Source organism: Alternaria triticimaculans, assembly GCF_023758025.1.
Source record: "Alternaria triticimaculans strain BMP 0046 chromosome Unknown scaffold_17, whole genome shotgun sequence".
NCBI classification, from domain to species: Eukaryota; Fungi; Ascomycota; class Dothideomycetes; order Pleosporales; family Pleosporaceae; genus Alternaria; species Alternaria triticimaculans.
The window spans coordinates 487542-514276 of NW_026055974.1; the positions used below are offsets into that span (position 1 = coordinate 487542).

Genomic DNA, 26735 nt, shown 5'->3' on the forward strand with positions numbered 1-26735 from the left:
GGAAACATATCATAGGAGATCGCAACTCGGTAAAGACAGTATCGCAACATGCTGCCACACTATAAGAAAGAGTAAGATGTGACCAGAAGCCAGGGGGCGGAGAATCACTGCTCCTTATTCAGGTCGATGGAGCCCATTGAAGTATTCGTACGTGTTAGCTGCCGTGAACGTTGTCAGTATCGCCAATTCTGGTGTTGACGTCCGCTCATGACGTCGCCCTCTGATCGTTATCTCTGGAATTCCGTTCTCCACGCTGTCTAGAAATGCCTTGATTCTGTCTTTGTCTCCTTCAGTTTCGCGACTAGTTATGTACCTTTCGAGGCCCAATTCTTTTCGCGTGATTGTCTGGCACTCAAAGTCGTTCTTGATCCATTGTTCTCTCTTTTCGTACATCTTGCAGGCGACGAACACTGCGGTCAGTCAGTACCCAGTCTTGAATTTCGGAGCCAGTATTGCTACACACGTCCAAGTTGAATGTCACAATGTGGAATGGTTCCTGTCGAATCGATCATCCTCAAGCCCAAGCGATCTGGATCGCTAGAGACCCAAAAGCTCATTACCCTTTGGTTGTCTGAAACGGGTGCAAAATCGCCAGGAACGCTCGGAAGAAGGACGGCTTTCTTCTTCTTTTCTTTGAGAGTCGCTTCGTCTTCGATAGTCCCGGATGCCTGCCATTCACCGTCGAAAGACCACGCGAAGAATTTCCGAATCCAACCGGGATGAGTCGTATGTCCGAAGCGACGAGCAGCTTCATAGTCAGGATCGCCAGTGATGTTGGGCCAACTGCTCGTGATCCAGTTACTCGCAGGGCCTTTGTAGAAATCCTTTTGTTCTGCTGTCGGAACTGCATCGAACCATTCCTTTGAGTGAAATGAATAGGTCTCTGCTTGGGGTTCCGCCATTGCGAGGTTTTGTGAATCTGGCAGCTCGTTCTTCTCAATTGGTCAGTCGATGAGTGTTAGGTTCGTCGTGCTGTGCCGATTATCGCTTGTAGCTGCTCGTAATTCCTGTATACAATGATAGTAAACACCGGACTCTGCGTGCAGAAAGGAAACACATCTTCATCAAGAACGTAAGAATTTATACTCGCCTCCGACTCATACAGAGCCATGACCTCGTAGGAGAAGGCTCAGCGAGAGCCCGACGCCCACTCGTACTCTGTAGTCACCACCCATGTTGTATGTGAGTCCTGCGACATACCCACCGAAGCACGGGCAAGAAGGTGTCGGTAGTCATGCTTCGAGCGGGCTCGATAGTGAGATGCGTCGTATGAGTGAGTTTGTGTGAGGATGGCTACGCGCTATCGAGGAGTGAAAGCTATGGGAAGCGTCATGTCAAGAAGGCAGCGGCGACTGTGTATCCTAAGTATGCGTCAAGGAAGCCACGCTAGCCTTTGCTTCCGCTCATCGCACGTGCGTGGTGTGGGGCGTGAGGTTCCACGGAAGCCACAGTCCTCATTCCTGGGCCCGACGGAAGGGGCTATGGGTGCTGTGAGCTCTGGTCCTTTGTTCTGCTTCTCTAGGGCCAACGGGTTACGGTAACACGTGTGCTAGATCGTTAGACCTTTTCTCGTTGGTCGCATCCAGTCATCGTGATCTCGATACTCATTCGTGGGTATCAATGTGCACTGGTCGTCACGTGAATATCAAGCGGGTAAGCTGAAGCACGTCATAATTGTTCGCTGAAAGCGGGCCGACCTGGGTATGTAAGAAGACTCATGGGAACGCGTGCAAAAAGGGAGCGAGATATCAAAGAGTCAGGTCAGGTCTAATTGATCTATCAATAAAGGATGTAAGTCTATGCAAGCGGGTGGGTGAGAACGCAAATAAGAAGACCGGAACATGACTGCGTCTTCACAACTTGCTGTCGTTCTGCTTAAGTCGAATAAGACCCTGTTCAGGTTAGCATCGCTGACTGCATGGTTGAATACTGGGAGTCTTACCTCTTGTACGCAGGTCGCGATAAGGGTTCCATCTTTCGTGTACATCCTCTGGAAGACTAGTCCACGACCGTCGCCAGCCCAGGGCGTCTCAGTCTCGGTGAAGATCCACTCATCGGCCCTGAAGGTACGGGGGTTGTGGAAGTAAATGGTGTGGTCCAGACTGACCATCATGCCGATCTCTGGCACGTCATCCGCAACCTTGGATGGGTCTTCTCCATTCTTGATGCGTTGTATGCGCTTGATGTCTGCCTCGCTGACGGACTGACGCTTCAACTCGGCATCGTCCATCTCCAGCAGTGTCTTGAGCACGTCTTCGCCGATGCTGGACTTAGCGGCACTCTTGCGTTGTGAGGAATAGCGCCAGAGCTTGTGGACGCGCGCGACGGTGCCGATGAAGTAGCTGTCGGACATGTAGGCGATAGCGGAGAGGTGGGCCTCGTGGCCTCCGGCGGGGGAGATGCGACCGCGTGCCTTCACCCATTGGCGGCACTTCTTGGTGTGAGGTTTGTCGGAGTCCTCTGGAGGGGGTTAGGCTGGGCTGTGACGCTTGACATGTGAAAGCACTCACCATTCTCGGTCGCCAGTCTTTGGCTCTGGAACGGACTGTGGCCGCTGGGATGCATCTCCGAGTCCGAGTCCTCCTCTGGGCCTGGCACATCGGCCATTGGGACCACATGCTCGACCTTCTTCGCTCCTCCACTGTTCTGGCGCACGAAACTCATAGTGGTCGTGAAGATGACCTTGCCCCGTTGGCGCGCTTGCACTGTTCTTGTTGCGTAGGACTTTCCTGATCGTACTCTCTCTACGTGGTATATGAGTGGTATCTCTGAGTTGCCGGCAAGCACAAAGTAGCAGTGCATGGAATGCACAGTGAACTCGGGGTCAACCGTCTTCTGGGCTGCAGCGAGTGTCTGGGCGATGGCAGCACCGCCGAAGATGCCGCGCGCACCCGGGGGATGCCATAGTGGACGCGTGTTGGTGAAGAGGTCAGGGTCGATGTCGGACAGTTGCGTCAGTTCCAGGACATTTTCGATTTCGGATTGCGACTGGTCAATGGGCGGCGGGCGGATGAGTGTCGCCATGGTCTCGGATTATGGATACTGGACAAGCAAGTAGTGAGGTCTAGCGATAGTTGGCCAGGAGAAGATGAGAAGAGAGCGTGCTCGTGATTACTCTACTTGACTCGGGCGCGTCCCGGCACACCTTCAGCTTCCTCGAGCCGAGGCATAACGCGCAAACCCACATGTCGCAGCAGGTACCACCACGCGCAAGGGGCAGCGACGAACGGCTGACTAAGGCGGCCAGTGAGGAGGGCACTGAGCGCCAAGAGGAAGGCGCGGCTGCTCTGGGGTAGGAACGTCATACTGGATGTCCGGTGGTGGCCTGCGTACCTGACTTGTTTGAAGGCCAATGTGCGCTTTCAGGCACTCGACAACAGGGTCTATTCCAATCTGGGACTCCCTTTTGGCCATTCTTCACGCGCGCATTCTGCCTCACCCCCTCGCATTGGCTCACGGCGCCTCGTATCTTTACTTTTAGCATGTCGCGGATTGCCACCGCATAGCCTAACAACATTCGCTCCACCTGACTGCGCCGCCGGAGGAAAGAGACACCATGGCCGAGACGAACCCGGAGTTGCAGGCCAAGCTGCAGGAGCTGGACCACGAACTCGAGGAGGGCGACATCACACAGAAGGGGTTGGTACTCTCCTCCCGCATCTATCTTCACGGTTACTGCCGCTGTCGCATTCGCATCCTCCCCCACGTGCGCTAACGAGTCGCACAGCTACGAAAAGCGCAAGACAGTGCTCCTCTCGCAGTACCTGGGGCCCGACTTCTCAGCGCAACTGCAGCATGACCTGCGCGGACAGAGCCCCGCCCAGAGCGAGGGCTCAGGCTCCCGCAGCGCATCCCTCGCCGCCCTCTCTGGGCCAAACCCACAGCAGACCCAACAGACGCCGCACATCGAACTCCCACGACCCGACTCGTACCATGACAGTTCGCCGCAGGGCACTATGGGCTCGTCGATGCACTACCCCAGCTCTTCGACGAGCACCGCTGGCGGCAACTCGCAATACATGGCATACCCACCGAGCCAAGTAGGGCGCTTCCAGGAGAAGCAATTGGGCCTGCGCACAACTTCACTGCAGCGCAATGCCTCCCAGCTGTCGCAAGGGAGCGAGACATTCATACCCCGACCCCAGACGCCCGAGTACACCTACTCGCGCGAACCCACGATGATGGGCAACTACGCTTTCAACCCGGACACCCAGCAAGGCTTTGAGAATGGCTATGGGTCGCCAGGCGAGGCTAGCAGGAGGAGCACGATGCTGGACGTGAACCAGGGCTACTTCTCCGACTTCACAGGGCAGCAGATGCAGGACCAGCGCGACTCGTACGGCGGACCGAACCGCTACTCGACGGGCGACGCCTTCTCCCCGACCGCTGCGATACCACCGCCCATGATGAACCCAAGCGATCTGCCTGTGGGCGCTGCAGACACGATGATGCCACTGGAACCGCGGGACTTGCCCTTCGACGTATACGACCCTCACAACCACAACATCAAGATGTCCAAGTTTGACAACATCGGTGCTGTACTACGCTACCGCGCTCGTACACAGCCGAGGACTACCGCTTTCTGGGTGTTAGACGCGAAGGGCAAAGAAACGGCTTCCATCACTTGGGAGAAGGTGGCCAGTCGCGCCGAAAAGGTCGCCAAAGTTATTAGGGACAAGAGCAATCTTTATCGGGGCGATCGCGTGGCGCTGGTCTACAGGGATACGGAAATCATCGAGTTTGTCGTGGCTTTGATGGGATGCTTCATCGCGGGCGTTGTAGCAGTTCCCATCAATAGCGTCGACGACTATCAGAAACTCATCCTCCTCTTGACCACAACCCAAGCGCATCTCGCACTGACCACGGACAACAACCTCAAAGCCTTCCACCGTGACATTAGCCAGAATCGTCTCAAGTGGCCGAGTGGCGTCGAATGGTGGAAGACGAACGAGTTTGGAAGTTACCACCCCAAGAAGCATGACGACACGCCCGCCCTGCAAGTGCCCGAGGTAGCATACATCGAGTTCTCTCGCGCGCCAACCGGCGACTTGCGTGGTGTTGTACTGAGCCATCGCACCATCATGCATCAGATGGCTTGCATCAGCGCCATGGTCAGCACCATACCCGCCAACAACCCGAATAGTCAGGATACTTTCAACGGCAACTTGAGAGACTCATCCGGCAAATTTGTCGCGCCAGTACAGAACAGAGCACCTACCGAAGTCATTCTTTCTTACCTCGACCCCCGTGAAAGCGCTGGTCTCATCCTGAGTGTCCTATTCGCCGTCTATGGTGGTCATACTACCGTCTGGCTGGAAACGCCGACCATGGAGACACCTGGCCTATACGCACACCTTATTACCAAGTACAAGTCGAACATACTGATCGCCGACTACCCGGGTCTCAAGCGCGCTGCATACAACTACCAACAGGATCCTATGGCTACTCGTAATTTCAAGAAGAACACGGAACCCAACTTTGGCTCAGTTAAGATATGCTTGATTGACACACTCACTGTCGATTGCGAATTCCACGAGATTCTTGGAGATCGTTACTTTAGGCCCCTACGGAATCCCAGAGCACGAGAGCTGATTGCGCCTATGTTATGCTTGCCTGAACACGGTGGCATGATCATATCAGTACGCGATTGGCTAGGCGGCGAAGAGCGCATGGGATGTCCATTGAGCATAGTGTCAGAGGAATCCGACAACGAAGACGAGGTCGACGACAAAGCCGCGGCAGCCAATGGCTATTCTAGTCTTATTGGTGGGGGTACAACGAACAACACCAAGGAGAAGAAAAAGAAGAGCCCAACAGAATTGACCGAGATTTTGCTGGACAAGGAAGCATTGAAGTTGAATGAAGTCGTGGTTTTGGCCATAGGAGAGGAAGTGAGCAAGCGTGTGAACGAGCCCGGCACTATGAGAGTTGGCGCTTTTGGTTACCCGATACCCGATGCGACGCTGGCCGTCGTAGACCCAGAGACTAATCTTCTGTGCTCCCCTTACTCGATAGGAGAGATTTGGGTAGACTCGCCATCATTATCTGGAGGTTTCTGGCAGCTGCAGAAGCATACGGAAACCATATTCCACGCCCGGCCATATCGTTTCGTAGAGGGAAGCCCTACACCACAACTGCTCGAACTCGAATTCCTACGCACTGGATTACTCGGATGCGTAGTGGAAGGCAAAATCTTCGTCTTGGGCCTGTACGAGGATCGTATCAGACAACGCGTCGAATGGGTAGAGCATGGTCAGCTGGAGGCCGAACACCGATATTTCTTCGTGCAGCATCTTGTCACCAGCATTATGAAGGCGGTGCCCAAGATCTACGACTGGTAAGTGCATTTCGATCCACGCGTGATCAAACTAACACCGTGTAGTTCATCTTTCGACTCGTACGTCAATGGCGAATACTTGCCTATCATCCTTATCGAAACACAAGCCGCATCGACTGCGCCCACCAACCCAGGCGGGCCACCGCAACAGCTTGACATTCCCTTCTTGGACTCATTATCTGAGCGATGCATGGAAGTGCTGTATCAAGAGCATCACCTACGCGTTTACTGTGTGATGATCACAGCACCAAATACGCTTCCCCGAGTCATTAAGAATGGTCGACGAGAGATTGGAAACATGCTTTGCCGAAGAGAGTTCGACAATGGCTCACTACCCTGCGTCCACGTCAAGTTTGGTGTTGAGAGGTCAGTCCAGAACATCGCGCTAGGCGACGACCCTGCTGGCGGCATGTGGTCATACGAGGCATCGATGGCACGCCAGCAGTTCCTCATGCTGCAGGACAAGCAATATTCCGGAGTGGATCACAGAGAAGTCGTGATTGACGATAGAACGTCAACACCTCTTAACCAGTTCTCCAACATACACGACCTTATGCAGTGGCGTGTATCACGGCAGGCTGAGGAGCTCGCCTACTGCACTGTCGATGGCCGCGGCAAAGAGGGCAAAGGCGTCAACTGGAAGAAGTTCGACCAGAAGGTTGCAGGTGTCGCAATGTACCTGAAGAACAAGGTCAAGGTTCAGACCGGTGACCACCTGCTTCTGATGTATACGCATTCGGAAGACTTTGTCTATGCTGTCCATGCGTGCTTTGTTCTTGGAGCTGTATGCATTCCCATGGCACCAATTGACCAGAACAGGCTGAACGAAGATGCTCCTGCACTGCTACACATCATTGCCGATTTCAAAGTCAAGGCTATTCTCGTCAACGCTGATGTTGACCACCTCATGAAGGTCAAGCAAGTATCGCAACACATCAAGCAGTCAGCAGTCATCCTCAAGATCAGCGTACCGAACATGTACAATACCACAAAACCACCTAAGCAGTCTAGTGGTTGTCGCGATCTTAAGCTGACGATACGACCCGCTTGGATACAATCTGGTTTCCCAGTTCTGGTATGGACGTACTGGACACCTGATCAACGACGCATAGCTGTGCAATTGGGCCACAGCCAGATCATGGCGTTGTGCAAGGTCCAGAAAGAAACTTGTCAGATGACGAGCACGAGGCCGGTTCTCGGTTGTGTGCGCAGTACCATTGGACTTGGCTTCATACACACCTGCGTCATGGGTATCTTCCTTGCAGCACCGACATACCTCGTCTCGCCTGTCGACTTTGCGCAAAATCCGAACATCCTCTTCCAGACCTTGTCGAGATACAAGATCAAAGATGCGTATGCGACGAGCCAAATGTTGGATCACGCTATTGCACGAGGCGCTGGAAAGAACATGGCTCTGCACGAGCTCAAGAACCTCATGATTGCGACTGACGGTCGGCCACGTGTCGATGTTTGTAAGTATTACGATGTTGATGAATATATGGTCACTAACATCTGTCAGACCAGCGCGTACGAGTACACTTCTCCCCAGCAAGTCTCGACCGGACAGCGATAAACACCGTCTACTCACATGTGCTGAACCCCATGGTCGCATCGCGGTCATACATGTGCATTGAACCAATAGAGCTACATCTCGATGTTGGGGCCCTCCGAAGAGGTCTCATCATGCCTGTCGACCCAGACACTGAACCCGGTGCTCTACTAGTCCAGGACTCGGGTATGGTTCCTGTTAGTACACAGATATCAATCGTGAACCCGGAGACAAATCAGCTCTGTCTGGTCGGCGAGTATGGTGAGATCTGGGTTCAGTCAGAAGCGAACGCACACAGCTTCTACGGCTCGAAAGAACGCTTGGATGCCGAGCGATTCAATGGCAGGACTGTCGACGGAGACCCTAACGTACGATATGTCCGCACTGGAGATCTGGGCTTCCTACACAACGTCACACGTCCGATAGGCCCCAATGGTGCGCCAGTCGATATGCAAGTGTTGTTTGTTCTAGGCAGCATTGGTGATACCTTTGAAGTCAACGGTCTCAATCACTTCTCGATGGACATTGAGCAGTCTGTTGAGCGCTGCCACCGGAATATTGTTCCTGGCGGATGGTACGTACCCTTCAAACATCTTCTCATTCTACACATACTAACTCTCTCCAGCGCCGTCTTTCAAGCAGGTGGCCTCGTGGTCATCGTTGTGGAGATCTTCCGTCGCAACTTCCTCGCCAGCATGGTGCCCGTCATCGTGAACGCCATTCTGAACGAACATCAACTCGTCATCGATATCGTATCTTTCGTACAAAAAGGAGACTTCCACCGGTCCAGGCTCGGAGAGAAACAAAGAGGCAAGATTCTAGCTGGTTGGGTGACGAGGAAGATGCGCACAATCGCGCAATACAGTATCCGCGATCCCAACGGCTCGGATGCGCAAATGATCAGCGAAGAGCCTGGTGCAGGCCGCGCCAGCATGAGCGGAAGCATGTTAGGCATGGGCCGGATGGGACCAGCAAGTATGAAAGCAAGTTCCACTCGGGCACCCAGCTTGCTCGGCATGACAGCAACGATGAACAGCCTCTCGCTATCACAACAACAGCAACAGCTGTCAACAAGCCCTGGCATGACCCCACAACCAGGCCAACAATCTTCCGTCTACACACAAAGCATACCCGAAAACCCACAAGGCGGCCAGTACCAGGGTGTCGAACTCCACGACCCCAGCGACCGCACCCCAATAGACAACCGCATGTCCTTCCTCCCCAACCTACAACTGCACGACGGTGGGGCAATGGACTATTCTCCCCTTGACCGAGCCGGACCTTTCCACGAAAACGCACACCAGCACCAGCCTGGCAACTACCAAAACGCATACCATCCCCAACAGCAACAATACGAGTCTAGTGGTAGTGGCCTAAGCGGCCAAGTACCCGACGTACTCCGCCCAGGACCCTCGGACGACGCAAACAACCCCGGAACGTGGAATAACAGAGATTTCTACAGCGATAGCACGCCTTACTCTTCTTACGATAACGCATCACAAGATCCCAATATGCTACAACAGCAGAACCAACAACAACAGACCTGGACAATGGATTCGCAACACAGCCAGGGCTACAACGCGGGATACGGCGCAGGCGGCGGCGAGGAAGTCACGCGATACGTCAGCCATGGCTCGTACGATAGCAGAGCGGGTGGGAACGGCGGTGGAGGCGGTGGCTTGCGTGTTGCGAACCGTGATTCTACGGCTAGTGAGAGCGAAGATGATAGTTGGAGGAGGGATGTTCTGGCTCAGATGAATTTCGCTGGCGGGCCTGGGCCTGCTGGGGGGAGTCATGCGCAGTAGTGGGTGGTAACAATGAATGAACTAGCGTATGTGAGTTGTTGTGTTCATGTTAGTGTCATGTTGGGTTTTTGCGGTGTTTGATGAAGATGATGGATGATCAGGGCATTTGAGGCATCAGTTGAGCTATGGTATGTTGATGATGGCGCGATACGAAGGAACAAGTCGCAGTCGAAGTCGAAGTCGACATTGGGGCTCCTTCAAGTACCCATCCACCTCCACCGTACCATTCTCATCCTGCTCCCATCCCGTCTCCCAACTCATCATCTCCCACGCCCCAAAGTCAAGACGGTTATTCTCCAGCTCCAGCCCAGTCCATTCCAACACCAACACCTCACACTCACCGACAACCCCACCGAGGCCGTCTTGCAAAAAAGTCTTGGTCCTGCAGGACCTTCGCGTTTCATGTTGAGCGCACGCCAACCTGCTTCTGATGAGGGACGCTGTGGCGTCCGTAAACGCCAACCCAACCCAACGCCAACTCCACACAGGATTGCAATTGCTGTCATTTCGCTAGCGGTGTTTCAGAAGGGTGTCAAGCTTTTCCGACATGGGAGGGAGCGCGGGAAACAGGTTCGTTTGGTGGTGGGACATGACACTGATCTCACTGACAGCGTTGGCGGGTGGCTAGGAGGGTGTTAGGTTAGGTTGGGTTGGATTAGGTGGCCATGTTGTTGGTGGGTTCAATGAAAGGTGAAGCGGGGTTGGTATTTTCAATGCGTTCTGGAAGCATCGGATTGTATGTAGTGGAGTTCATCGGTCCGTTTCTTGGGAAATATACTACAACGTACTACTGTACCCGCCGCACAGGTAGCAGGATGTGAAGATGATGGATTTGATGGTGTTCGGGTAGCGCGAAGACCCGAACTCCATCGATCGAGTTTTCCGGCTTCCGAGTTTTCAGATTTTGTTATCGGTGTTCATGCACGTGGTGGATTGGGAGTGGGGTGGGTGTTGTGGAATACGATAGTTCGGTACGCTTGTGAGAACGGTGGTTTGGAAAAAGTAAACGTGGCAACGAGCATCGTGATCGGAGTGAAGAGAGGTTTGATGTATACCTACCTGTCTATGCGATCGTGTGTTTGTTGTGGTTTGTGTAGCATGTGTAGTAAAGGGCCGTATAGCGCACGCTTGCGGGTGTCTTGGATATGCGATGAGATGAGATGAGACAAGACCGTGCAGCGGCTCGAGGGACAATCTTCAATCTGACTTCGTGATCGGCTACCAGGTGGTCAGATCTAGGCTCTGTAGTCTACAATTTGCTTTTGGATTTTGGCTTTCTTGGTAGCTGGTGCCATGACGGCGTAGGACCGAATTTTGGGCACTCAGTACTGGAAAGCGAATGCGAGGTGTAGATGCAGTATGCAGCACGTCTGAGGCGCGCAGCTACTGACGCAACTAGATTCTTCGGCGCTTTGAGTAATGTGAAACCGCAGTGAACAGTCACCCTGAGGAAGAGAATAATTTTTCCGGACCTCACCTGCGACAGCATTTTCCTCTCGTGTGTTGTGGGTATAGTACGGAGTTCATGCGCAGCCGAAGGATCGGACATGTGGGCGTTACGCCGTTTGACAGGCGCTATTGTTTGACAGCCGGCGGGGCAGCGCATTGCTCACGGCAGACGGGCGCAAAGAGGCCTGTTTCGACGTTATCGCGAGGTACCGTGAGCGATGACGGAAGGAGGCGTTTGTCCCGAAGCTATCGCATGTTTGAAACACGACAGAACGGAGGGGCAACAACACGGCGGGGCTCATGCAAGCAACACCAAGTCGGAGGTACCAAATGGCAGATTATCGTAGTAGAAGCAGTGTTCTGAGAATGGTACGACCGCAGTGTAAGATCATGTAGGGTTCTTGTGGCGATCATTAGGCCAATCTTTGGTTTTATTGCCTAGCACGACTGGGCAAACTTGAGTTCGCTGTCGAGGGGCGTGTTCCCGAGACCCGGGTAACCGATGTCTTGGTGTCTTGGTGTTTCAATCTTATCGCAAGACGGAAGGGACCCTGGTGTCAGTCTGAATCGCATCAGGCACGGGAAGGCGCGAGTCGCTCGGGGTGAGAACTGTCGCAAGTCATTTCCGATAACAGCCTGCGGGCTTAGTGATTCATGGCAGGATTGCTGTCGCGCAGATGAGGTGAGTGCTGTGAAATTCAATGAAATGATGCGGTGATAGGGTTAGCATTGCCAATAATTAGGAGGAAGTGACGGCGGACCGTGTGGTCGGTCGAGTAAAGGCAGCCGCGGCATTGCACGTGTTTTCTTTGTTGTGGCGCAGTCTCGATGAGCGCATGGATTGTTGCCATCGCATGAACTTCACATGACAGCTGCTCATGAGACTCACCCGACGACCGAACCAACATGACAAGACGGAAGAACCCTCGCGTCTCAAACTCAGGGCCTCATCATACTGCTGCTCCGACACCGACTCGCGCGCAGGGTTCTTCATCCTCCTCCGGTTCGCGCTCGCGCAATAGCACAGTGGAGATTTTATCAGGACAGCGCGTGGCGGCACCAAGGAACAATTTTGCCTCGGCGGCCTGACCGAAATGTCAAGATGCATGAGAGGCGTGCAAAAGCCGTTTTACCAATACCGATGGGTATGATTTTCCCCAGGTTGTTGATGAGGTTGACTCGCTTGTTGTTCTGTTTTGGGGCGGCTACTTTAGGCGCCGGAGTTCTGGAGCCGCACAAGTCTTGGGAGGGACCTTGCTTTGGCTCCCGTATTGGCAGAAATAGATTGGACGGCTGATTGTGATTTATGGGAGCGGGTGTGGCGGACATGGGATGGTGGTGAAGAGATGGGATGAAGGTTTTGGAGAGTGGACGATAGGACGAATGCGTGTCTGGTGGTGTCTGGTGGTGTCTGGGGCGAATGGACAGGTCAGCTGATCAGCCATCAGGCGTAAACTATCAACCATCCCGTCGACAGTCGCACAGCACGGGACTCGGCATCGTTCTGGATTCAGGTCCCACCGTCAGGCACTCGGCCATTCCCGTTGGCGGTGGACAGACGGTGAGCTGAGGCTTGGTTTCATGGCGCATCCAGGCACGCCAATGTGAGTGGCCGGCTTCCTTCGTGTCGTTTCAGCGCCTAGACTGTCCGGGCGCAGCGGAGCCAATCATCCGCCTGTTCCGATTCCCAACCCCTGCCAGGCCCTCACCAACCCTCCCATGTTGCGAACTTCATATCCACTGTTTCCCTCGCTCCCCCTCTGACCTCACGCTCGCCGTCCCTTGTCGTGTCGTTTCCATACCTTCGTTTCTTGTCCAACTGTTGCTCACTCGCTACGGCAACATTGAACACCCGCCTACATTCGCTTCTCACACTGTCTTCGAGCCGGTTTCTGGTCCCCTATTTCCCGTCTTCAGCCCCTAGTGAAGACAAAGTCTATTGACGTCGCTTTCGATTTCCTCGGCCCTATTCGCCTTCACCGTCGCTACTATCGCTATCGATACTGCACATCGCAATCGCCGCCTCACGCTTCTGTCGACTAATTCCACCGGACTGGACCGCGTCTCGTCTTCAACACCACCACCCCATTCACCACCTCGACGTGCAGCGCACTGTCGGTTCTCTCAATCTTTGTGCCTACACACCGGCTCCTTCACGACACATTGTGATGTATTCACGGTGACCACGACCCAACCTCGCCCCACACTGTCAACATCTGCCGCTTCGTTAAGCGCGCGTGGGATATAGGTCCATTGACAACGACGTCGCGCCATTACTCCTGCTTCAAGAACCTACCGTCACCGAAAACAGCACCTGGTAGTGCGCAACACAATTCACCGATCGCGTCGCATCACACAGCCTCGCACACCCGAGAACCAGCAGCTAGCAACCCTCGTGAGCACCGACTCGCGAGCGACCTGTACTACTCAACAACCGAACACAATACCCGAGACATGTCTCTCACAAGATATCTCCTCCGCCTCCGTGGCGCCCAACCGACCGCGCCAATGACCAAGCGCCACTTCCTCTCAGACTGGGACGCCGCTGAGTTCGATGATCTCAAGTACTCGTACGGTCTGGAGGGTGTCGACCAAGTCGGCAACTACATGTGGGTCGACACCTTCCTATACCTGCTAATAGGTATCTCCGGCATCCTCCTTCTCCTGCGGATATCAAACATGTGGTGGAAACACAGCCGTCATCTGAGCGCCATGGGAAACCCAAAGCAAAAGTACTGGGAAGTCAACCGGACAGGCTGGTGGCCGTGGCTCAACCGCCATGTCCTGATGGCACCCCTATGGAAGAAGAAGCACAACGCTCAGTTTCAGATCAGCAGCGCCATCGACAACGGAACGCTGCCTGGCAGATGGCACACCATCATGTTGGTCATCTACGTAGCCCTGAACGTCGCCTGGTGTGTGGCTCTCCCCTACAAGGTCCTCGACCACAAGGAGACCCTCGCCGCGCTCCGTGGACGCTCAGGAACACTCGCTGCCCTCAACCTCATCCCCACCGTCCTCTTCGCCCTCCGCAACAACCCACTCATCACCCTCCTCCAAGTCTCGTACGATGACTTCAACCTGTTCCATCGCTGGGCTGCGCGAATCACCATTGCAGAAGCAATCGTTCACACTGCTGCCTGGTTGTACAACACCAAGCTCGCAGCAGGATGGCCTGCCGTTACAGCTGCTCTCCACACTGAGGGCTCGTACGGCTGGGGTATGGTCGGAACCGTTGCCTTTACCTTCCTTGGTATCCAGGCATGGTCGCCATTCCGCCACGCTTTCTACGAGACCTTCCTCAACATTCACCGTGTCTGCGTCATCGCTGCGCTTCTCGGTCTCTACAAGCATCTGGAGCTGCACAGTCTCCCGCAAGTCCCCTGGATGCACCTGGTCTTCTTCTTCTGGGCTGCCGAGTGGGCCTGCCGATGGGCCTCAATCCTCTACTACGGCATCGGCCTCAGGCAAAGATCATCAATCACCGTCGAGGCCATGCCCGGAGAGGCCGTTCGCCTGACCATCAACATGGTCCGCGAATGGACTCCTCGCCCAGGATGCCACGTGCACATGTGGATGCCAGCTCTCTCCCTCTGGTCTTCGCATCCCTTCTCTGTCGCGTGGGCTGCAACACTCACCCCAGATTCCAAGGAGATGACACTGCCCATGCTCGAAGGCGATGTCCTTGCGATGCATGGCCGTCCCCAAAAGTCAAAGCAAATCAGCTTGGTCTGCCGTGCGCGTACTGGACTTACCCGTCACATGTACGAGAAGGCCTGCAAGAGCCCCAACGAGCAATTCACCACCTTTGGCTTCATTGAAGGTCCATATGGCGGCCACCACAGCCTCGACTCCTACGGAACCGCAGTACTATTCGCTGGCGGTGTAGGCATCACCCACCAAGTCATGTACCTGAAGCACCTCGTCAACGGCTACAACAACGGAACCACCGCAACACAAAGAATAGTCCTGATCTGGACAGTCCCCACATCCGACTGCCTAGAGTGGGTACGGCCCTGGATGGACGAGGTCCTCCGCATGAAGGGCCGCAAGCAATGTCTCCGCATCAAGCTTTTCATCTCAAGACCCAAGGGTCGCGTTGAGAGCAGCAGTGAGACAGTCAAGATGTACAGTGGTCGTCCGCAACACGCGGCCTTGATCGAAGAAGAGGTCAAGAACCGTGTCGGTGCTATGGCTGTCACAGTGTGCGCGTCGGGCGGTATGGCGGATGGCGTAAGACATGCGGTTCGACCGTTCCTTACGCAAGGTAGCGTTGATTTCATTGAGGAGGCCTTCACATACTAAGAGGCCTTGGTCAATGTACGATACTGTTGGCAACGTTACGCTTAACAAATTCCTTGTTCATCGCCTACTATCGCACCGCATCGTGCACGACGCTTATGCTCGACCACCTTGGGCAAACCACACCCGGGTACATTGTACATCATCTCTCTCGTCTACTACCCAGTCGAGAACTCACATAACTATACCAAAACATTACCTTTCTTATCATCCGCATTGTTCACTTCTTTGTAAATACCTCCTACTTAATGCTTTACTTCTTGTCCAATATGTCACCGTCTCATACTTGTCATGTCTCTCCTTGAATCTCTGATCGGCGTTTTATGAGCGATGCATTTGCTAGCGTGTCAGGGTCTTTGTAGATATTCAGCGTAGCTTTGTGTATAACAGTCGCATATCATCTACCAAAAGTTCGTCCTTTCTCCTTATCTCCTTCATCTGCTCGCACACTGCAACTACTGGTCTTCTTGGTGTTTACTGATCGGGAACAAGGGTAGATCTCTAAGCCTCAGGTATTGATCAGGCTACTGATCCAGACCTTCACTCATCACCTCTAAGCCCACTCAAGTCGTCACTCCCCCCACTTCCTTTGTTCGGAGGTCCACGTAATCGCGGTCCTACGTTCTCGATATGTGGCTTAGTCGACCAGGGGCACACCGCCGACCTATCCGTGCACGCCAATGATTGGCCGACACCACGTGAAGTGGACCCTCGGCCAACTCAATACACAGTGCATCCCCACATTGGCGCCGAAAAGTGGCGGTGACGACACTGTGGCTGGTTCACTGCAGTCGCGACTTGCATCGTATTGTGTCATGGGTGTGTATAAATAAGAAGGTGCTACTTCGGCGGGGATCGTGCTTGTCCAAACAGTGTGACGTTGTCGAGAACCTTACCTTCAACTTTAAATGACCCTCCCGCTCCCGCTGAATTTCGATCTTCGAGTCAAATCGCGATACACTCAACCTTACCTATTGTAACCTAGTTATCAAGATCTAAGTTTATTCCTTCGTACACAACATCATGTCTGGATACGACGGCTCCGGCTACAACCAAGGCGGATACGGACAGCAAGGCGGTTACCAACAACAAGGTGGTTATGGACAAGACAATTACAATGGCGGCGGTGGACACCAGCAGCCTCCTCACCACCAACAGCAGCCCCATGGTGCTGCCAGCGCATACTACGGTGGTCAAGGAGGCCCTCAGTCCTATGGTCAACAAGGAGGTTACGACGCGGCACCTCCTCAATACCAACAACTCCCTTCCGCCGCAGCCCATTCATCCAACTCCGGTCGCAACTCGATGAACCAAGGTCATCAGAACCAATACGGCGGCGAGGGCGACCCAGAAGGTGACCGTGGTGTCATGGGCGGTCTCGCGGGTGCAGCAGCCGGAGGCTATGGAGGCCATGCCCTCGGTGGTAAAGCCGGCCACGGCGTAGCCGGCACCGTAATCGGCGCCCTCGCAGGAGCCTTCGCAGGCCACAAAGGCCAAGACGCCGTAGAAGACAAATGGGACGAGCGCAAAGAAAAGAAGAAGCAAGAAGAAGAGGAAGAAAAGCGCAAGAAATACGGCCAACAGCAACACCAAGGCCCCCCTCCCATCCAACACCACCAAGACACCAACAACCAGCGCACGCAAGGCGACTTCGGCGGCAACTTCAGCGCCTCCTCGCGCGACATACGCCTCGACGCTCATGGCGACTACACGCTGCACGCCCAATGCCGCCGCGCAGACGGCTCCTACCAATCCTCCTCCATATCCCTAAACCGCATCCTCGAAAACGACGGCGGCAGTTTCCGCTGGTCCGGAGGCTCCAACTCCAGCGGCGGCGGTGGCAGCGAAAACACGTATACTGTCCAACAAGGCGATACGCTCCGCGCCATTGCATCACGCTTCTCGCACTGCTCCTACGAGGATCTTGCTCGCCACAACAATATCACTAACCCGGACCAGATTTGGCCGGGCCAGAATCTCAAGGTCCCCGGTGGCAATAGCAGTCGTGGGGGTGGTGGGTTTGGGAGTTCGGCGAGGGGGATGCGGTTGGCGGATGGGGGGCAGAGGTTGGAGGGCGAGTTGGAGTATCAGGGGCATTGGAGGATGAGGGAGGTTAATCTTGATGAGAGGATTAGTAATAGGGATGGTGCGCTGGTTTTTGTTTAGGGGGTTGGATGATGGGATAGGAGGATGAAGGTTGATGGGAAAGGTACTGTAGTGTACTTCTCACCTATAAACCTATGATACATCTCCAACATGATCAATTTCACGTTGATGTCTTGCTTCAAGTAGATGCGTGGGGGATATATGGCTGCTATTTTCTTAGCAAGTGATCATAACACAGTGCGCGTTTCTCGTTATAGTCTTGTCTTCATCTACCCACATTACCTCTCCACACAATTCGCATACCGCTTTAAGAAGTCATGTAGATGTACCAACGAGTCCGTCGGAGCGAGCGCCATATAGCGACTCTGGACATCGCCGGTATGTGCCAGTTCGAGATATTTACATGTCACCCACCATATCTCTAGTCCATGCTTGACAAAGCCTAACAGTCTTTGTTCCTCTGCTTCACGTTTCGCATGTAGAGCATCCCACAGCTCTTTCCAGCGTTTCGTGGCACGGGTTAGATTAGAATGTACCATCGGAGCCAAAAGAGTGGCTCGCGATACGAATACGATGGAATGTAGTGCTGCAATTATGCTTTAGCTTGAGACCACGAATGCTGACGATGCAGATGGGTAAACCTACCGAATATGCAAATCATGAGCAGCCGATGTTCAAGGACGTCAATGAGCGGACTCTTCTGCTCATCGGACCAGTCCTCGCTCATCAACGCAGAAACCAGTTGCTTGATACTGGGCTTCGGTCTCGCTAAGCGTTTCGACTGTGTACGTAAACGAGCATAATCTTCAGCCGTAGCCGCATCGTAAAGCACATCGTTGCACGGAAGCGTCTGAGAGACCTCTGCAATAGCGATCTTGGGAACCGAGCTGAAGAAGAAGGTGGCCATGCAATCCATAGCAAAGATGAAGTGTACAGCTCTCACTCTAGACTCTTCGGCTATGAACGCATTCCACTCCGGTACGTGGTTTTGAGACCTCACAGTGACGGTTGGTTCGAGCAACTTGAGCGATCTCATTGCAGCGACGATTTCTGGATGTCTAGATATTTCGACTCGGCTGCGCGTGGCTTCATTGTTGAAAGTACTCTGCAGAGCTACTATGAGTGATGCAGCTTGGACGGCTTCCAGAGCGCGGGGATCGTGTCCGAAATTGGGTTTTGCGACTACATCGCGTAGATGCTCGAAGATGAAATCTTCGGCCAGATGGAAGAAGGAACGAGATGATAGGGCGCCGTCTGTGGGTGTACAATGTACCGATCCTCCAAAGGCGACGGCAAGGAGCAAGGGTAACGAGACTTTATGCATATCGAATGTCGGCCAGTGAATGAGTGGCTGCTGGGGATGGAAGACGGTAAAATAAGCCCAGATACACTCTTCGAAGTTTTCTGCTGTGAAGACTGCTTTCGCGGCAACCACGGGGAAAGCGCCTTCGGGATTGAAGTGTGGCGTTCGACATGTTTGGCTATAAATAAAGAGCTGAGAACATAGCTCGTCGATCCTAGGTTGGAGAAGCGTGGTCGTCTGGGGTCTCCCGGGTGCCGGTGGTATCGAAGCACTGATGTCTATATCGCTGTACACGAAGAAGTCTGAGAAGATGCCGAAGAGTGCCACATCCCTGTCGAAAAGCTGATGGTCTGCATCGTTGTTTTCTTGACTTCTGGACGACCGTACAGTCAATGGATCGCCGATGAAAGCACTGAGTATCGACTCGCGACGAGGGTCTGTATATTGATATAGGAATGTGATGGGACAGGGAGGAAGACTCTGAGCGTTTTCCACTCCAGCCGTGGTATCGCGGCTCAAATGACTGGCACTGGTAGTGTGCGCATATTCGTGTAACAGCTGTGCATGGTTTTCGGTCGTTCTGAGCCGGCTTCGTCGTCCTGGTTTGGCAGAGGCTATCTCATCGTGCTCGCCTCGCTTTTGGCATGACTTTGAGTGTCTTCTGAGGACGTCGCTAAGCAAGGTCAACGTCAATGTCTCACGAGCTTACCCAACACAGGCGAAAACCTACTGGCGGACGAACGTGCGATTACAGAAGCTGCAGGTGTTTAGACGATTGCGAGTATCTTTTTGGCGTTAAGTAAGCTTTAAGCGGCATGTTCGCATGGTGAACTCACGAGCCGATTCATGCCGTCGCAGGTGGCTGTTACTCGAAAAGAACTTGTTGCACGTGCTACATCTATAGGATGTGCTACCTGCGTCCGTATCGATAGCGTCTGGCATTGACTGGCTCTTCGTTATTGACGCGGCCGCCCATGATGTGGGCTTTCCAAGGTTGAATGTGGGTTTTCAGGATGTGGGCTTTCCGCCCATGTGGGCTTTAACTGCGGCCACCTTACCGCAAAGGGCCGACCACGTGACACAGCATCGATGCTCTCCCCATACCGTCGTGTATCAGCACTCCTGTTGCAAGAATGAGTCTGCTTCTTTCAAATACTTTATGTCGCCATGTTAAAGCTGCGAAGGTTTCTAAGTCAGAGAAGCTACTACACATTCGGTATCATGCCACTCTTTCCATCTTGAATCAATCAAACTGACAGTGCCCAGCATCTACACCAAGACCTCACCTCAGAAGTCCTCGACTCAGTCATTCATCATTTAATAGCATATCTACCAGCTCCCACCGTCACGAGACCGTAGAGCGAAATGAAAAGCGCAGCGAGACACTCCTCCCATCAGCCGTCGCCAAACCCAGGGGTGTAGTGGAACACGTCCTGTAAGCCACTCTCCCAGACATACTCAAACACTTACTGAAAGACTCCAGAACGACCACGGATCAAATACTCAACTGGGTTCGACAAAGCTCCATCCACCCACTGACCTTCGGCCTCGCCTGCTGCGCCATCGAAATGATGCATTGCTCCACGCCGCGCTACGACCAAGACCGACTCGGCATCATCTTTCGCGCATCCCCTCGCCAGGCGGACGTGATGATCGTCGCAGGCACAGTCACCAATAAGATGGCTCCTGCTGTTCGGCAGTGCTATGATCAGATGCCAGAGCCCAGATGGGTGATTAGCATGGGAAGTTGCGCAAATGGTGGCGGGTACTATCACTATAGTTATAGTGTGGTGAGGGGTGTGGATAGGATTATTCCTGTGGATATTTATGTTCCGGGTTGTCCTCCGACGGCTGAGGCGTTGTTATATGGCGTCTTTCAGTTGCAGAAAAAGATTAGACATACGAAGACGACGAGGATGTGGTATCGGAAATAGTTGGCTGCAAGATAGATGAGAGTAAAGTACTCACGTTTCCGGGGTTTGCGGTAACGGTTTTTACTATCGCTCTGATAGGCGGCACGCGGTTGCTCTTTCCTTGTTGTTCCAAGGTTCCTTCCTTTCCTGCACGTGAGCGCGCGTCAAAGGCCCACCCGTGGGTGACCTTTGACACGAATCGACTAGGCTGCACTCTTCTCCAAATATCTGATCTCTAATCCTTTGTCGGGCCTCGCCGAACTGTCAACAACCTTTCGCATACTGTCGCGGATGCGCGCGAGGCTAACACTTTACGCACAGCGGAGCACTGCAATAAGGCCATACCTTCGGGAGGAAGAGTGAAAGCAACGAAGACGAGAGCGGCGACGTAAGCATCAGCCAGGATGCCGAACTACAAGCCTATACCGCCACAGACTCCTGACCACTACTTCAACTTGGGCTTGCCGCAGTCCGCTACAGCAGCAGAGATCAAGAAAGCGTTTCGCAAGTTAGCGCTACTACACCATCCTGACAAGAAAGCGCCCTGTGAGAGCGAGGATGCCGCCGAGTTCAGACAGGCGCGAGAAGCGTTTGACGTTTTGAAAGACCCTTTCGCCCGAGGCACCTACGATGTACTGTACTACCAAGTGCGATGGCAATGGCTCTCTTACCGCAGCGCTCACGCAGCATACGAACGACTGGAGAATGAGGCGCTTGTAAAAGCTGAACAAGAACGAGCGCGCATACTACAAAATATAAGGCGCCAAGAAGATGAGAGAAAGCGTAGAGCTGAGGTATTAGTCGAAGAGGCTCGCCGTGAGCGAATACGACGAGAAAGAGAGGTGCTCTTAGCAGAGCAATCGCGCAGGGCGGTGCTACACGCTCTACTCGAGCAACGCAGACGAGCAGAAGAGCGCCTGCGCAAAATACAAGAAGCAGAAGCCCGCTCAGCGAAAGTCGCAGAAGCGGCCCGCATAGAGCAGGAAGCAAAAGCGAGGGAAAGAATTGCGAAGCAGGAAGCCGAGACCAAAGCGCAAGAGAAAGAGGAGGAGGAACGCCAGCTCGCAGAAGTGGCACGCAAAGAGCATGAAGTCAAAGCGAAGGAACTCATCGCGGAGCGGGAAGCCTATGATAAGGCGCGCCGGACCCGAGACGTCTCTCGCTCTCACCCACAGTATTCAAGTGATCCTTTCTGCGATCCAACAAAGTGGAAACAACGCCGCGCCCGCATAGCACGAACATGGGCGCGCGAGCTCCACATCTCCTACGCCAACTCTCTCACGTCTGCTGGTTTGGTTCCCGATCTCGCAGGGGAGTATGTAGAGCTTGGCTGGGACTTAAAAGTATGCTCTCTGGCGTGTGACTTTTGCGACAAGACTGTCAAATTGTATGCGTTTGTCTGTCCGCTGGGGGGCGCTGTGGCGTGTGAGGCGTGTAAGATGGGTTTGTCGTTTTGTACGTCGGACGTGTTGGATGAGGGTGAGAAGGGTGGCGAGAGCGTCGCAGGGGAAAAGTGGGAGAACGTTGGTGGGAAGAAGGGCAAGAGGAAGGGAAAAGGCAAGAAGTGAGGTGATGTATGACGCAAGATACAACTGAAGGTGTACAGCACGAGTATAGTAGGATTGTCTATAAGAAGCACGTCAGAAAGAAGACGCCAAGATCATGATAGTATATGGGATTTCTGATAAGAGCCTTACAGATACAATTGCAAGAGACAAGGATAATAACGACAAGTCCAAAGACCCACCCAATTATGCCAATCCGCCATCCCGAATGCACCCCAAACATGCCGTTTCCATGATTATCGTAAGTAGTAATAAAGATAAAATAACCAACCCAACACCGGGGGTATCTTTAGAAAGAATGCACACCAAACACTTTTCCCAGCGCCCAAAACACCTTGTTAATCCACAGCTTGATAGTCCAAAAGTCCGTGATGATGCGTGCAGCCATGTAGAGAAAGGAGACGGGATTGTGCGTGCAAGCTCAGAGCGGAGAGGTGGGGAGACTGGCAAAGGCACTACCCGGTCCATCCCATATCCCCACCTTGCTGTCCACCCTGCCGTCCCAACTGTTGGGCTTGTTGCTGAGCTTGACGCATCATCATCATCTGGGTCATCTGCTGTTGGTTCATGGGCTGCATTCCTTGCATACCCTGCATACCGCCGTTCATCTGTCCGCCCTGCATGCCGCCCATGCCTCCATTCATCTGGTTCATTTGCGCCATGTTCATACCCTGACCCATGTTGCCCATGTTACCCATGTTCATGCCCTGCATGCCGCCACCTTGCATGCTGTTCATGGTATTCATGTTGCCCATCATGCCCTGAGGCAATTGGCCACCGCTTGCCATGGCTTGTTGTCGCATTTGTAGGAGTCGAGAATTGTTTGCGGCGTTTGCACGTTGTTGTTGGAGCATCTGCTGGTACTGTTGCATTTGCATGGGGTTGGGGGTGTTGCCGTTCTGCATGCCGTTCATTTGGCCGCCGTTCATCTGGCCGCCCATGTTGTTCTGCATATGTGCCATCTGCATCTGTTGTTCACGCTGCTCTCGCTGCTTGATTTGCATTTCCATCTGGTGGATTTGTTGCATGACCTGGGGAGGAATGTTCTGGCCGTAGTTCTGCATGACCGTTTGCTTGTGCTGCTGATAGCGCGCGCGCATCTGCTGGAGATTCAGGTTAGCAAAAGTCATGGTCCCTTGATTATTGGGCATGCCATTCTGCTGCATGCCTGCTCCAGGTGACATATTCTGCATAGCCATTTGCTGTTGACTTTGCTGCTGATTTTGGGTCAATTGGCGGAAATAGTGCTGCGCGAGCTGGTTGCGGTATGCCTGCGGATTCTGGCCTTGCGGAACTCCCTGAGTCTGGATTTGCTGCGTAGCCTTTTGGAATGCCAGCTGTTGGAATTGTTGCTGCTGGTTACCTGGCGATCCTGTTTGCTGCATTTGCTGCATGCGAAGTTGCTGCTGCAGACGCTGTTGTTGCATCTGCTGAGCCTGTTCAGGCGTCATGTTGTGACCTGGCTGAGGTGTCTGCATCATCATTGGCGTTTGCCCTTGCATGGCCATAGATGGGCTGCCCTGGCCCATGCGACTCGGGGTCGGCGTCATGTTGCGATTCGGCATGGAGGCATTCATTACAGGCGTTCCTTGTACGATGTGCGGTGTGCCTGTGCGACTCAAGTTCTGCTGCTGACTGACGGAGCGCATCATGTTCTGGTGATTAGAGACGGCAGATGGTGGGCGAGCAGGACTGTTGATGGCCTGGTTCGAAGCGGTAGGTACCATCGGGGTGCCACCAAGTTGATGCGCAGCCTGCCCACCAAGTGATGGCGAGGCTGCAGCGGCGGCCATCGGTGTTTGCTGGCGTATGGTGGGCGAAAACTGAGATTGTGTAGCCGACTGAGGTGTCTGAGTAGCCTGTATGGCTGCCGCGTTCGACATCTGGTGCTGTGCTGCGGCTGCGGCTCGCAAGGCTTCATTCTGCTGCTGGTTCTGCTGCAGTTGTGCTTGATGTGCTTGATGTGCTTGCTGGCGAAGAGCCTGTTGCTGTTGACGCTCCGCGAGTTCGGCCTGCTGTCTGCTCTCGATCTCTCTCTTCCGCTGGATCTCAGCCTCCATCTGCGCTTGGCGTTTAGCTTGAGCAATTCGAGCGTCTTCCTCTTTCTTCCTCCGGTCGGCTTCCTCATGGTTTGCGCGGATGTTAGCAATGGTCTTGAAGCGGGCAAATGTCTGGGAGTTGGCAGCGGCGCGCACAGCGTTGTCGTCGTTGCCGGCGGCTGTGGCCGTCATATTGCTCTGGTACTCGTCGCCCGCCAACATATAGCGCTGTAGACCCTGAGCCTCTGCCTCGTCTGCAGCCAGCTCGGCGGTGGTCCTCTTGCGAGTCTTGCGTGGAGGGGCGGGGTTCTTGTTGTTCGGATGTGTGATGGCATCCATAAGTGCGAGCGATTCACCGAAGCTCTTAGTGGGCTCCAAATAGAGGGGTGGGCAGGTGGCCCTCAGTAACTCGGCCTCGAACTCGTGTACGTTGCTATCATCGAGGACCATTTTTTGGCGTTTCGGGCTTGGGCCGTTCGCAAAGGTGGGCGTGGAGGGTACTGCCGTCATGGGAGTCGGCGGCATGCCTCCAGCTCTGCCCTGGGCTTGCATTCTTTTGAGGGTAGCCATGTCTGGTACCGGCGTGGTGGCCAGTAGCTGCATGTCGGCCAATCGCGACTGCTGCGTTGGAAACAGTACCACTGTGCCGACTTTAGCGATGCCTGGCTGCTTGGTCAGAGCCCCGTTCTGACCAGGAGCGGGCATGTTCTCCTTGTCTTCTTTGGTTTCTCCGTCTTTGCTCTGCGCGTTGGCCTGGGCGGCCTTCGCATCGGCCTGTTTGGCTGGAAAGGGTGCGAATGGAGAGGGTGTGATAAAGTTGTTGTAATTATGAATAGAGAAGGCGCTCGTGCCGGCCTCGCCAGTGCTGTTGGTGTCATCCTTGGGCTTGACGCCGGCCGAGCGGTAGTCGTGAAGCTCAACGATGAGGCAGTCGTCGTACCAAGGCGTGTTGAACTCGTAGAGCTCCTCGACCATGTTGTGCGGCACCTCCTTGTTGCGGATGGCCTGCAGCAGCTCGCGCATAGGCGACTGGTAGGACAGCGTCTCCTGGGAGTCGTTCAGGCGGAAGTGCTTGGGGTGCAGGTATACACGGAGCGACGGCGGCTTGCCCTTGTGCTTGGCCAGGATGTCTTGCTGCGTGTAGACTGCGAGATATGTTAGCGCGTGTGCCGAAAGCGGTAGCGAAGAGTGAATATACCATATTTCCTGGCCTCGTCGTGCTTCGCGCCCTCGTCCTCCATGTTGGACTGGCGCGTGGCAGTGCGCGCAACTCCCGGGCGCTGAGACTCGCGGCGCAGGCGAGGAGGTTGCGCTGGGCGGGCAACTGCGACTGGGCCGGACATGATGGTGGTGACGGCGCTGCAGTTCGTCGACTCGCGGTGGGGCGGCGGTGGGACGGGCTTTCGGCCTGGGGAACCACGACCGGCAGCGGCGCGGCGTGCAGACGGCGGAGAGAGGGCAGGCGCAAAGGTGCGCGCGATGCCCGCGGTGCTTCTGGCAGTGCGCGAGGGAGTGCGAGGGTGCGCGAGGAAGGGGCGACTCGAGCGAGGCTGGGCGTCCTATTGGAGATGTCTCGACGCGTGAGGATGGCCGACGTGATGTTTGCTGATCCGAGCTGATGCGCAGCTGCCTCCCCGTATGTCTAACCCTGTTTCATCATCATCCACGTGACTACCACCTCACCATGACCTCCAGCGCTTCCACTCGACGTTGTCCACCTAGAGCTCGCGTCAATGCTAGAGCATCCGAGAAAGCGCTTCTTGCGAGATCCGATCGAGTTCAGTCGCGAAGCTACATGCCACCTCTTGGCATGATGACTCTGCCAGCAGGGCTGTGCCGCACACCGGCATTGCATCTGCACGCCATACCTAGGGCACTGCAACGTCCACAGCTTGGAGCTGACTCTGACACTCCTCTCACATCGAGCCATCATCTTCCTTGTCACTCACAAAGTTCTGTGTAGTCTGATCGCCTCAACCCGGTAGCCAACACCGAAGTAGCTCTCCCTCGGCATGACGAGCCTCGAAACCCTGCCGTTGGAAATCCATGAGCAAATCTTCGCATACCTCGTACCTCGCCAACGCCATAAAAATCTCGCTTGTCTCGACCCTGACTACTGGAACGAAACAGAGAGGCCCGACATCTACAACATTCGGTTGACCTGTCGACGTCTACGTACGGCGGCGTGGCAGACCTTCGTTTGGATCCTGGAAGATCTCCCAACAAAGTGCCAAGAAGGGACATTGCGGAACCTAGCTGCCCTTCTCGAGTTACCTGAAATCTCGACTAGGCTCACATATCTAACTCTTTCACCTTACCATCTCTTCACGGAAGAAGGCTACACGCATCACTTGAGTGTCATCGCCG

At 54.2% G+C, this 26735-nt stretch overlaps 5 protein-coding genes across 5 annotated transcripts; 3 read left to right on the top strand and 2 right to left on the bottom strand.

Moving 5' to 3' along the window:
* Positions 1 to 1853: 1853 nt before the first annotated feature.
* J4E78_008943 (uncharacterized protein) lies at positions 1854 to 3024 on the bottom strand (the record flags this gene model as incomplete). Its single annotated transcript, XM_049369541.1, has 3 exons — positions 1854 to 1892; positions 1943 to 2460; positions 2511 to 3024. The coding sequence occupies 3 exons, from the start codon at positions 3022 to 3024 to the stop codon at positions 1854 to 1856; spliced, it is 1071 nt and encodes a 356-aa protein (XP_049218865.1).
* Positions 3025 to 3556: 532 nt separating this feature from the next.
* J4E78_008944 (uncharacterized protein) lies at positions 3557 to 9691 on the top strand (the record flags this gene model as incomplete). The annotated part of the gene is made up of 5 exons (XM_049369542.1): positions 3557 to 3639; positions 3728 to 6337; positions 6383 to 7809; positions 7857 to 8460; positions 8512 to 9691. The coding sequence occupies 5 exons, from the start codon at positions 3557 to 3559 to the stop codon at positions 9689 to 9691; spliced, it is 5904 nt and encodes a 1967-aa protein (XP_049218866.1).
* A 3903-nt stretch (positions 9692 to 13594) lies between these two features.
* On the top strand, positions 13595 to 15445 carry J4E78_008945 (uncharacterized protein; the record flags this gene model as incomplete). Its single annotated transcript, XM_049369543.1, has 1 exon — positions 13595 to 15445. The coding sequence occupies one exon, from the start codon at positions 13595 to 13597 to the stop codon at positions 15443 to 15445; it is 1851 nt and encodes a 616-aa protein (XP_049218867.1).
* A 5723-nt stretch (positions 15446 to 21168) lies between these two features.
* J4E78_008946 (uncharacterized protein) lies at positions 21169 to 22332 on the top strand (the record flags this gene model as incomplete). Its single annotated transcript, XM_049369544.1, has 1 exon — positions 21169 to 22332. One exon carries the CDS (start codon positions 21169 to 21171, stop codon positions 22330 to 22332), a length of 1164 nt encoding a protein of 387 aa, XP_049218868.1.
* A 452-nt stretch (positions 22333 to 22784) lies between these two features.
* On the bottom strand, positions 22785 to 25711 carry J4E78_008947 (uncharacterized protein; the record flags this gene model as incomplete). Its single annotated transcript, XM_049369545.1, has 2 exons — positions 22785 to 25513; positions 25567 to 25711. 2 exons carry the CDS (start codon positions 25709 to 25711, stop codon positions 22785 to 22787), a joined length of 2874 nt encoding a protein of 957 aa, XP_049218869.1.
* Between the last annotated feature and the right edge of the window lie 1024 nt (positions 25712 to 26735).